Raw genomic sequence first — 13,575 nt, forward strand, 5'->3', positions numbered from 1 at the left:
ATACATAGTAACCTAGAATAAACACAATTTTTGTATTTTGGTAGTGATTTTCTAAAAGAATTACTTGTTAAAATAAAACTTTAGAATTGCTGACTTATTAATAGATCAATTTGATTTGGTACAATTTAGACCAGACCTAGTAAATTAGGTATTTTTCCCCCTTCTCTTAAAAAAAAAAAAAAAAGACTGTTGTTTGCAGTTAGGTTGGAGATTTGGGGTATTAAGTATTATATAAAAGTCTAAGAACTCCGTTTGCCTTAAATCATTAATTGAAGCGTCTTCAATTAAAGCACAATGCAGATGGCAAACATGCAGGAAATGTATGTCTTTGTATTTTAAATACTTATACTATGAGCAGAGTGAACTGAAGAGGCAAAGGCTTTGCCTTGGGTGAATAGGTTTGTCTATTGTATTTTAATACTGAAGTGGCACCTCTTAACATTTGATCTACATTTACACATGGGAAGAAAAATGGGATTTGGGAGCTGAATATGAAACAATGGCAGAATAATTATTACAAGATCTACAATTATTAGAGCAGTGCAGTGACCTGGATTGAAAAGGGAAAAGAGAATCTGGAATGTGCAGAAAATTTGCCTTAAAGAAGCAATTTTTTTTTCCTGAGCTTACACATGCCAAGACATTTATCACTGATTTCCACATTGCTTTAGTCTAATTGGCTCTAATCAACTTACAAATGAAACAAAATGAATTGTGTCACTATCTCTAATATATTCCTAGGACACCCTCTTGTTCTGGGGACAAATTTCTTCTATTCTGAAATCCACTTTAAAAAAAAAAAGCAAGCTTCTAAAATTATAAAAAAAAAAAAAGGGACAATCTCACCACCAGGGATGAGCCATTTTGTAAATTTTCAGCTGTGGAATTAGGAGTTTATGTTGTTATGAGTTCAACATGCCTAATGTTAGCTACATTAAATTTCAAGCTGAAGACATTGATTTATCACAATAAATTAAAACATGTTTTTCAACCTATATGTAGTAACCTCCAAGAACCTCCTCTTAAATTTCAGGATAGGCAGAGGCTTCCATCAGTCACCCTCTGTTTATTCTTATGGGGCAGGCAGAGTTTACCCACAAGTGGTCTTGAAGATAATTAGATCTAAAGTCATAAAGCATTTTATTAATAATTAGCACCTTGAATTGGAAACAGACCAGTAGCTGGTGCAACCTCCATAACAAAAATATATTAGGAAAATCATGGGTCTGACCTGTTATCAAATTAATCTGTTGTGAATTATAGTACTCCGGCTAAGAGAAGACAGGGTCAAAGTAATATCTCCTGTTCTAGAGAAGGTCACACCTGGTGCACCAATTATAATAAATAGATGAAAGCCTATCTGGCAACAATTCCCACCTGTTCTTCCAAGTGTGAGTCTAGGGACATGACTGGATTGTAGGGCTGCTCTCTCAGGGGGATTACATCTTCATCCAAATGGAAGTCATTAACATCCTGGAACGAGCTCACTTCTGAATTAACAGGCCGTCCATCTTACTTGCATTCAATTTAAGCCTGTCCCCCCTCCCCCCCTTACTGAACTCTACATCTTCCAAGCACTGGTCAGGTCTGTTACTGCAACTCCAATTCAGCTTCAAGTAGAAATATTCAACTAGATGTTACCTACACACTAATGATACTTTATAGTATGCTAGTAGATGACCTCTCTTAGTGGCTTCCTGTACATGTTAAACTAAGAAGGGAGGAATGCTTGATTCCTTTGTGAAGGTGGGAGTCTCTTCATCTCTGCCCTATTTTAATAACTTTCAGCCCTTTTGCCAACTTGAGAAGCAAAATTCACATGCCACCCCCTTCATAATAACTAATTAGAATTGCCCAGTTAGGAAACAGTGGAATGGTCACAATATGGTTTCCCCTAACCTCATCCCTCAGAGGCAACTCAGAAAGTGTAATATTAACCTGAAAACCACTGAGAGGGGAACCTCATTTAAGTGCCATCATAGTTCTTCCACAAGAATAAGCAGGGGTGTTTTTTTTTTAAAGTTCCTAACTGATAATATGCTCCCCCACCTCCTAAATCACCTTTTCCCATTTAAGTCCAGATTGCCTCAGAGCTCTAATAAATAATACTTTTAGAGTACAATATTATGTACAGTATGTTAGAAGTATATTGAGTTCAATAGCTTTTTTCTGACTAAATGTATAGGGTTACCGCCTCATTGTAATTATTTTACAATTGTATCAGACCAAACTTAATGATACTAATACATAGCATCTTTTCTTACTTGAATGTAAGCAGTGGAACCATAATATGTATTTACTTATTTGCTAGATTCATTTCCTACTTTTCTTTGAGCTCAGATCAGTGTACAAAAGGATCTTCCTTAATGTTATCCTTATAACAACAACATTTATTTAATAATCTGGGCTGAGAGAGGATGATAACCCATTTTCCCCCTTGAGCTATCCTGACTAAGAATTAAGAACCTTTCCAGTCCTAGTATAACCCCTTTAATTGCTATACCACACTGCCTAATTTGTGTTTTTAAATCCTTTTGTTACTCATTATAATGTGGTCCATTCTTCTCCATATCTGCAACTTGATCTTGCGATTCTTGTTTTAAGGTCTCCTAAGTTTCTTGTTAAGTAAAATGTTGCACAAACATAATAATCCTAATTACCAAGTATTGCTTTCATTTGTAATAATTTACTACAGTATGTACTCAGTTTACATGATTTACCTGATACTTCACACTGCAGCAGTAATTCAATCTCCTTTTCTTTCTATAAAACAGATTGGTGGGTGTTGCAGCTTAAATGTATTTTCAGTACGGGACAATCAATTATCTAGGATTCCACCGGAGATATCACATGCCACAGAGCTTCATGTTCTTGATGTAGCTGGAAACAGGCAAGTTTGCTCTGAATTCATTTTGTAGTGGATTTGAACCGACAGATTTCTTAATATTCTTACTATGGGAAATGGTGGGTTGGGGGGCAAATACTTTGTAATCTGGTGTTAAAGGCTGGTCCCAGTTAAGTCAAAGCAATGTTGACTGGTGAATCAAATTCACTGGATTATTGATAGCCACACAGAATGGTAATAAAAATTGTATTCTCAAAAACACAGAAAAGCATAACTGCTTTTATCCCTGGGGAAATGTTTTAGACTAGGGATGTAGTGAGTCTCTCTCTTATTCACTGCCAATGGAAAAGAAGTTATGGTCCTTAGCTGTTCAGTCCATCACCTTTCCTGTTCAGATAAATTCCTTCTGAGGCTCCCTTCTGTACCTTCCAAGGGTTCTGTTCTAATTGTATTTTTAAAAACAGATGCACGTTTTTCCTATGGAGAAGAAAAATAAGTATTCCAAGTTTTAAAAACCATAACTATTTCAGTAATATCAGGGACCTCATGTGACCAAATGTCTTCAATTTTTTTTAAAAAAACAAAATCCCTAAGTCTAGTGTACAGCTCTAGCATTTTACTTATTTATTTATTTATTGATTCAATTTATATGCCGTCCTTCTCCGGAGACTCAGGGTGGCTTACAGTGCGTTAAGCAATAGCCTTCATACTTTGGTATATACCTGCTTAGTAGGGCTTTCGGCCCCCCCAAGTGGTGTTCTTGTTTATACAAAGTCAGCTTATTGCCCCCACAATCCGGGTCCTCATTTTACCTACCTCGGAAGGATGGAAGGCTGAGTCAACCTTGAGCCTGGTGAGATTTGAACTTGCAGTAATTGCAGGCAGCTGATGCTACTTAATAGCACTTTAGTCTGCTGCGCCACCAAGGCTCTAATATTTTGTGGTATTCTCGGCTCCAAGTATTAACTGTTTTAACATTTAGCATTAGCAATAGCATTTAGACTTATATACCGCCCCATAGTGCTTTATAACACTCTCTGGGTGGTTTACGATCAGTGGTGGGATTCAAAAATTTTTTACTACCGGTTCTCTGGGCATGGCTTGGTGGGCGTGGCAGGGGAAGGATACTGTAAAATCTCCATTCCCTCCCCACTCCAGGGGAAGGTTACTGCAAAATCCCCATTTCCTCCTGATCAGGTGGGACTCGGGAGGCAGAGAATAGATGGGGGCGGGGCCAGTCAGAGGTGGTATTTACCAGTTCTCCACATTACTCAAAATTTCTGCTACCGGTTCTCCAGAACTGGTCAGAACCTGCTGAATACTATGTCTGTTTACGATGCATGTTGACCCCAACAAACTGGCTCCTCATTTTACCAACCTCAGAATGATGGAAGGCAGGAGTCAACCTTGAGTCCCATCAGGATCAAATTCTAGGCTGTGGGCAGAGTTTGCCTGTAATACTGTACTTTAACCACTGCTCCACTTGGGTTTAGCTTTTGACATCAGCTAAGTGGGTCTAGGTTTTGTCACAACAATTACTTGGAGATCTGTGCATTGAATCAGATAAAACATAGCAGTATCCAGTAGATCTGGATGGAGTTTGGAAAATTTAAGAATGGTTGAATTTGCTTAGTACTTAGAAGACATTTTTGTTACAAATGCCAAGGCCCTAGATGAGATTTGAAAGTTGGGGAGGAAGACATCCCAGAAGAAAACAAAGGCAAAGCTCTTCTTTTCTGCCAAGAGAACTTCACTGACATGACCATATAGTGGCCAGAAGTTGAGCTTGACTTGAGGGAGTCTTTGCATTTTGATTGTGATAGATAGTGGGATGTTCTACTGTTATAAGAATAGGATAAGCTTTAGTCATCGGGCTTGAAGCAGTTCAGTTCTTTGCACCTGCACTGTTTGGGTCTAATCAAACAGCATTTAATACATACTTTTACTTTTTTCTATTCTCCACTAATTCAAATTCTCGCAATAACAATGTACAAAATGCATGAAATATGAATTGGGGGCCAATTAAGGGTAGAAAAATAATCCTGCATCTAAAGAAATACAATGTTTGGGGCTAAACAATGTGATATCTAAATGCCAAGTTCTTTCCTGGGCACACAGTATGTTTCTTATTTATTCTGAACAATGTAGTACATCTGTATTTAACTTGGAACACCTGATACCTTACAGACATTAGCATCACTATGTAGCTAAATTTCTATGACACTGCAAGGGGTATATTTGCCAGGGGACTCTATTGTGTATATTATAACATGAACCTTGAAATATATTCTCTTTTCTTTCCAAAGGGGGATAGTGGGTTATTTTCTTTGTAGCACAAACAATAAATATGCTGCAAACTTCTTTAATGCTTTGCTTTGTTCTGCAGAGTTGGATAAGAAATCTTCAACCAATTCCTTGTTTTCTTTGCTAGGTTGATACACCTTCCCATGTCGCTGACTAGCTTGAAACTGAAAGCTTTGTGGTTGTCTGATAACCAGTCTCAGCCTTTGCTTACCTTCCAGACAGACACAGACCCTGAAATGGGAGAAAAAATCTTAACATGTGTTTTACTTCCTCAAATGCCTTCTGAGCCTAGTTGCCAAGGTAAACATTCTTTGAGAACATGGGAAGCAAAGATGGCTTTTGTCTGCCTAAGGAGGGGGGTGGGGGAGTCAGTCCCCCTTGGTAACAAGCAGTGTGGACATATGTACAAAAATTTAAATGTACAAATTATGAAAGGTGCTAATGTGGAAAATATTAGGTATAATTACATAGTATTGAAGACACCAACAAATAAAGAGGAGGTTCTTTTATTAAAGGAACAAAGGCCTCAGATCTGTCCTACTTCCTTTAAGCAAGAGTACGAATATATTTTCTTCATTATATTCTTTGTTCTTTGTTTGTTAACATCAAACTGGTAAATTACTTGGTTTTGAAGAAATGAGATGTATATCTATCGAACACCCCTAAACCCCTTTCCATTTACCTACATTCCACATACAGGTGCCATTTTACTACTACTACTACTACTACTACTACTACTACTACTACTACTAGAATACAGAATACGGAATAACAAGAGTTGTAAGGGACCTTGTAGGACTTCTAGTCCAACCTCTGCTCAATAGGAGACCCTATACCATTCTAGACAAATGGCTGTCCAGTCATTCCACTGATTGATTGTTCTCAGTGTCAAGAAATTTCTGCTTAGTTCTAGTTGGGATTTCTCTTTAATGAGCATCCACCCATTGCTTCTTGTCCTACCCCCAGGTGCCTTGGAGAATAAGTTCTCTGTGGCTGTCCCTCATGTATTGGTACAGCTAACATGTCACCCCTAGTCCTTTTCTTTGTTAGACATACCTAGTTCTCTCAATTATTCATCATATGGTTTAGCTTCCATCTTTTAATGTTTCAGTGTTCAAAACATATATGCCTTGAACTGGATGGTTAATCAGTTTTAACCATTTCTTACACTGAAAATATGCATAATTTGAACAAAAGAAAATGAGCTTATTAACATGAAAATGTATGTTTTTTTATTTCACTAAAAATAAGTTTTACGAAACGAAAGGTTACTAAACATGGAGAGTTTAGCCAATGAAAAAATAATCTAATAGACTTGGCATCTCAAGTGAGTGTTGAATGTTATTTTCAAATAGTTTTCAATAAAAACTTGGCATCCAAGCTTGAATACACAGTGACATTAACATCTGTGACATACACATCTGCTGTCTCTACTTGTCTGCTGTCATAACAGATAACCTTCCCCGGTGCGGCGCATTGGAGAACTTGGTAAATGAAATGTCAGATGAAACGTGGAATGAACGGGCAGTAAACAGAGTCAGTGCAATTCGCTTTTTGGATGATGAAAAAGATGAAGAAGACAATGAGATGGTGAGTTTTCTCGGGAAGCAAATGCAAAATTATGGGTGCTGGAATAATAGGCTGATGATAGACTTGGAATAATGTTCACAACAGCAGTAGATTGCATGACATACAATTTATGATCCCAATCTGGTTTTGTTTTGTTTTTTTAATCAAAGCCATTTTGTTTTAAACACATGACTTTGTGCTAGTTTTCTCTTCTTTTTGCTTCTTTGATGAGGAGGCGGATCTGATTTTTCCTAAAGCGAAAAGAGAGCTGAGGATTCTTATGAAAGATGCAAAGTTTTGTGTTTTAGGCAATCACCTCTTGGAGATTTCCACTGGTCTATTGGCTACCATCACCACCACCATTCCATCCACCTCTCTGCTGTTCCTGCCATTGTCCTTCCTTCATTTCATAACCATTTGCACTGATGCCTGGAACCTTTGAGCTACCAGGAAGAATTTGGTATCCTGTTTAAATGAAGGAGAGTGCGGTGGGAGCATCTGTCACTGTTCTTATGAGACCTCTGTTGAAACACAAACAGTGCACACTCACATTCAAAGTTGTTCTGAAGGAAGTTCAAATGTCAAGCAGCAACCAATCATGCTTCCAAATTGAAACTGGGTGATAGAAGAGTTTCTGTGGCATACAGACATAAGATATTGTTAGATCTAAACCCAAGCCAAAACTTTGGCTTATCTTGTTGTGTGAACCAGGCTTTATGGTTTATAAAATTGTAACATGTAGCTCGGTCATAGGAACACAAGCAATGGTTAAGAAAACAATTTAGCATAATGTATATAAACCAAGCTAGCATCTGAAATAAAGTCTAGTATGAGCCTAAAATAAATTTAAATATACATAGGAATGTTCCTGCTTTGAAAATTCACCATATTTTCAGTTAGAGATATGATTTTAATTTTATAATTGATTAAAGGTCAAAAATTATTCTACACATACTTACCCTGATTAATTAATATTTGAAAAATTAAAAGTAAAATACAAAACAGAAAAGCAAACAAAACAAAACAAAACATTCAACCCTGAAACAACAAAAAAGAAAAGAAAGTTTTTCTGTTTTGTATTTTACTTTTTATGATAAAACCATAAATAATAATAAAAAGGAAAATTAATTGTTTAAAACAATTTCTGCCTACTTCAATCTTCACCCCTATTCAATAAGGCTGATTAAAAATGTGCATTTTCATATAAATACTATCCTCTTGTCAATCAGTGTTTGTAGAATTTATTCATTTAATTTCATTAAAACTTGTCAAAATTTTAAGCACCATATAGATTACCACTATGTTTAGAGTTTATGAAATATATTAGCAATATATAATTAACACTAAGCTGTTTAGACATACAACTTACAACAATCTTTGTTGTTTGTATAATTATAGCAAGTGGTTGCTGAAATCACATAATCATTTCAGGGCAATTTTAACTAGCATTATAAAAAGACTATTAATGGTAGAACAGGTTTTCTTTTGGTGGTTTTCTTTTAAACATGGATAAAAATATAATATTTGCTACCATATAATGTTGTGGGCCACTGAAAATTATTTTGCATTTCAGTAATATCAGGGATATTACAATAATATAAGGTTGTTTTCTTATCTTTTGGTTACATAATTATGGTGGTTTACGAGAGTTAGTTAGTTAGTTAGTTTATTATATTTATATACCGCCCTTCTCCTGAGGGATTCAGGGCGGTGAACAGCTATGGTAAAAACAATATACAACAAAAATTAAAAGCTTATTAAAATTATTCAATCATTCGGCCAAATTTAAAATATCCAACTAAAATCATTTTAAAACCCCTATCAAAACCCAATTTAAAAAACCTTTATCCTGTCAGACCAGCTTGCTGGAATAATAGGGTCTTCAGAGCGCGACGGAAGGCACAGAGGTCGGGGATCCTTCTTATGTCCAGGGGCAGTTCATTCCATAGGGCCAGGGCCCCCACAGAGAAGGCTCTCCCCCTGGGGGTCGCCAGCCTACACTGTTTGGCTGACGGCACACTGAGGAGGCCCTCTCTGTGGGAGCGTATTGGTCGGTGGGAGGCAATCAGTGGCAGAATGCGGTCCTGTAGGAAACCAGGTCCTAAGCCATGGAGCGCTTTAAAGGTGGTAACCAACACCTTGAAGCGCACCCGGAAGACCACCGGGAGCCAGTGCAGCTCGCGCAAGATGGGTGTTACATGGGAGCGACGAGTCGCCCCCAGTATTACTCACGCGGCTGCATTCTGGACCAGCTGGAGCCTCCGGGTGCTCCTCAAGGGGAGACCCATGTAGAGAGCATTACAATAGTCCAGCCGGGAAGTGGCGAGGGCGTGAGTGACTGTGCGCAGGGCGTCCCGATCCAGAAAGGGACGCAACTGGGAGATAAAAAGCCCCCCTGGCCACGACCGTCATATGATCCTCCAAGGACAGCCGTGAATCCAGGAGGACGCCAAAGTTGCGAGCCCTCTCTGAGGGGAGTAAGATCTCATCCCCAATAGCCAGCAATGGTGTCAGCTGGCTATATCGGGCCGTCGGTAGCCACAGCCACTCAGTCTTGGAGGGGTTGAGTCTGAGCCTGTTCCTCCCCATTCAGATCCGCACGGTCTCCAGGCAGCGGGACATCACGTCAAGGGCATCATTGGGGTGGCCTGGGGTTGAAATGTACAACTGCGTGTCATCGGCATACAGCTGACACTTCACCACAAAGCCACGGATGATCTCACCCAGCGGCTTCACATAAATGTTGAGCAGAAGGAGCGAGAGGACCGACCCTTGCAGCACCCCACAAGTGAGGAACCTCGAGGTTGACCTCTGCCCCCCCATCAACACAAACTGCGTACGGTCAGAGAGGAAGGAGGAGAACCACCGTAGCACGGTGCCCCCCCACTCCTACCCCCTTTAGCCGATGCAGCATGATACCATGATTGATGGTATCAAAAGCCGCTGAGAGATCTAGGAGGACCAGGACAGAGGAGCAACCCCTGTCCCCTGTCCCGGGCCCTCCAGAGATCATCAACCAATGCGATCAATGCCGTTTCCGTGCTGTAACCCGCCCTGAAGCCCGAGACAAGATATTACAGTATATTTCTTGTATGCCTGTAGATCTGGCTATTCACATATGAGAATTTGGAACTATGGGTACTGACATGTCTGGTTTATTTCCCAGAGGCCATGTTATAGAGTTCTGAAGAGCAGATGCATCTTGAAATATTGTATATAGCATCTTAAGTATATATCCACAACATTTATATGCACGTCACTTCTTCAGATATAAATATCATTGGCATAACTGGCAGATTAAGCTTGAATAGAACTGAAGAATCCTCTATAATTTCTGGAGATAAATCAGACCCAGATCTCAAATTATTGTTAAAAGAGCCCAAATAAAATAATCAGAATATCAGATTGTGCTCCCTTCTGATGACCAGTAATGCTTTACAATGGGATAATACACTGTTGGGCAATGTTATTAAGAACCACCGTTTTCTTCTTCTCTTCATATACTTTCCTGGAGCATCAGATTCCCATATTATGGCATCAATCTCTTTTTGAAACTTTTATATTTCAAATCAGTTTGCAATCTTTTTTGTGGCAGAATCTGTTGTTCAAGAAAAGAAGTTTTCTATTTCTTCTTGGTGAGAATATGAATATTCTTTTGAAAACAGTATAGGTAACTGTATGAAATCCATATGCTAGAAAAAAAAGCTGTGGCAGTACTGTCATCTTTATAAATACTTAAACTGGGAATGGTGGACTCAGTGATAGTAACTAGTCAAGACATTTAATCTAAGAACAATTAAGTTAATATTAATCCCCATAACCAGTGGTGATAACAAGTTAGTCCTGTGCATTTGTATGACAGGAAGTTCATGAACTTAGTAGACGAGAAAGCAGCACTTCAGCTTTTTGTATACTAAGTTTGTGCAGCCCATCAGATTTGACATGGCAAAGGTCCTCTGAGCTTGCTTTGATGTTCATGTTGAATCTGTAGGCAACTCCTTAAACACCACCTGTCCTTTCCAGCTGCTTAAAGGAATTGCAGACAGGTGCCTCACAAATACCTTTGCAGACTACAAGGCACCTTTGCTGGATGTTTTCTCTGTAACACTTTTCTTCTTATTTCTCACCCCAGCTATTACAGCATGAGAATGGTGATTGCTTATGTTTCTATTTCACAATACACCTAACTAATAGATCTTTTAGCTGTTAAAACGTGAACATTTTAATGAATAGAGAAATACAGTTTTAAGAAGGCAGACACAACGAATCATTTACTCCACTGTTTGTTTTTAGCCGACACTCCTAAGGCGAGCCACTCCACACCCTGGGGAATTAAAGAACATGAAAAAGACAGTGGAGAATTTACGGAATGATCTGAATGCTGCTAAAGGACTGGATTCAAACAAAAATGAGGTCAATAATGCCAATGACAGAGTGACCACTTCTGTGTAGAGCCTCACATCCTCCAGGTTGTTGCTCCTGTGTCTTCTCTCCGCTGTCGAAACATTTACTGTTGCATCCTGGAAATGCCATCCATTCAACCCTCCTCATATGTCTTTGACTGGAGATCCAACTCACTTTGTCCTTGTGTCATTTCTTGAGAAGGTGCTTCTCGGAGGAAGAAAAGTGCCTGACTTCATTCCAAGCATTTGAACGCAGCGCAAGTGCACTGAGCAAAGTTCTTTGCTGTCATGTCTCCCATTTGTCTGTCAGTGACTTTCCACTGTTGTCATTTCCATAAATGTTAAGCTGTTGGTTTCTGGGTTTTTGATAAGGGAAATACACTATTATAGAACCTTGGTCGGTTTTCTACTAAGATATTCTCCTCAAATCCCTTCATGGCTGAACTATTTATATGGCTGTTTGACTTATCATGAAAAGAACTAGTTATATGGAAAAGTTATACTTTTACCTCCTGGGCAGCTCAGATGATGTAAATTTTATAATTTTGTATAGGAGTTTCGTAACAAAAAAACAAATATGTTTTTGAAAGAAAAATTTAAAAAAGTAGATTTTGCTATTTCTATTGGATTAATTCCAAAGATGTACATGATTGTCCTATTGCATGTGCCTTAATGCAGCCTAGATCAAGCTAAACAGAAAATGTAATGAGATCAGTTAAAACCAGGGTGTCTCTTTCAATGTGTTATCTTGCAAATAATTAACTTTTACTCTCCTTTACAAAAGTTGTCAAAGGCATCTTTTTTCCTACTATTGTGATGATGCTAGATCCTCAAACTCTGCCTTCCCTATGATATAAATAAATAAAATAATAAATATGATTCATTGACAATTATGAAAAATAATTTTGGCTGCGAAAGCATTGCAGTCAGTACAATTTCATTGCCCATCTTTAACTATACCATCTGTAAACAAGTTTTAAAAAGTGAACAAAATACACAGCAACTAGTGCCTATGTTGTGGAAACAAATGTTATCTTCTATACAGACATGATATTCTCATACATTTGAAGGTTTTATAGACACATAAGACCTAATAAATACCTTAAGAAACATATATGACTCAATAACTCTCATTTTACTAGGGAAAAAATATATTATGTTGGATGTTGATTCATTTGAGTTTCAATGAACCAAAGCTCTTGGCTAACTCATATGTTATAAAGTTTATAATCATGGCTCAAATTTGTTTTAAAATGTAAGCAACAAGTTCCTAGGGAAGCTAGGAATTTGTTGCTTACATTTAACTTACTAGACACTGACATTTTCAGGCTTAAATAGAATAAATGTTTTCTATAAAGTTATTTTTCATTGTCTAATAACATGGAAAAAGAATGAATAAGTTGACAAATCAGTTTGTGACTGTATTTTGGTTCATAGCTTGGTTGTGACATGTGAATACTGGCTTACTATTGAATTACTGAATTGGCCAAAAAAACGGAAAATTCCACAAGCAACCGAATAGCTTTTGTAAACCTATGCAGTTCCCAATACACTAAAACTCTAGATAGTATACGGTACTTTACAAAAGATTATAAAAGATGATCTGATTCTCAAACTCCTATTTAATAGGTGAATATTCATCAATATATGAAGTGTATCTGGAAAATGTGTGTGTTTGAGTGTGTGTGTATGTATGTGAATGTAGTACTTGAGTGTAAATTTAGTTTAGGGAAAATACACAGAAAAATCCCAATAACTGAACATGGCTCCAGGTTTTTTCCTTCCCTCTTCTTTAATTTCCTCACTGTAAAAGAAATATTATCAAATTGCTTAAGGGAAACCAAAATGCATTTTTTTCTGTAGAGGTTTCTGTCTATAAAACATTGTGAGACCAGTAGAGATGAATTAAAAATATTTAGATGAATTAAAAATATACTTACCAAGACAGCTATAAACAGGTCTGCATATGCTTAGTGCTCCATATGTTCTTGAGCAGAAGCGTCTTTTGATGTTTTAAGAGCTTGCTGCAAATACTTGCAACTTCCCTGTTAATAAGTATGAATCATATATAGCAGTTTTTTCTTCATACTTTGCTGATTTTAATGAGGCTAAAATCCATGAATGCACGTTTTTGAGTTGTGTGATCAGTTTCTTCATTTAAATGGACTCCTGTGTGGTCATCCTCAAAAGCAGGAATTTAAATAAATGATCAAGCCAGATAAAAGCAAATTGGGGCATCATTTAAAAGTTTTAAGAAAAGGACATAACTGGGTTAGAATCAAGTGGCCAGAAGAACCTCACTATAAACCAATTTACACGTTGCACTTGGTTTGCTTATAGTTACTACCTGATATCAAAAGTTAGCTTCTCAACATTTGCTTGATATATATATATATAAAAAACAGAATTGTAAGATAAGACAATGCACAGCAAGTTTATTCCCCATTCTCTTAT

General features: G+C 37.6%; 1 protein-coding gene across 1 annotated transcript in view; it reads left to right on the forward strand.

Annotated features, from left to right (window-relative positions):
- LRRC1 (leucine rich repeat containing 1) overlaps positions 1–12,233 on the forward strand; it is a 91,041-nt gene extending 78,808 nt beyond the window's left edge. The window contains exons 11-14 of the mRNA XM_034436714.3: positions 2,775–2,890; positions 5,277–5,449; positions 6,603–6,739; positions 11,012–12,233. Of these exons, the coding sequence (XP_034292605.2) occupies positions 2,775–2,890; positions 5,277–5,449; positions 6,603–6,739; positions 11,012–11,170 (585 nt within the window). The 3' untranslated portion in view covers positions 11,171–12,233. The remainder of the gene's footprint in view (positions 1–2,774; positions 2,891–5,276; positions 5,450–6,602; positions 6,740–11,011) is intronic.
- The last annotated feature ends 1,342 nt before the right edge of the window (positions 12,234–13,575 follow it).

Source organism: Pantherophis guttatus, chromosome 1 (assembly GCF_059756535.1).
Source record: "Pantherophis guttatus breed Tessera chromosome 1, ASM5975653v1, whole genome shotgun sequence".
Classification (NCBI taxonomy): Eukaryota; Metazoa; Chordata; class Lepidosauria; order Squamata; family Colubridae; genus Pantherophis; species Pantherophis guttatus.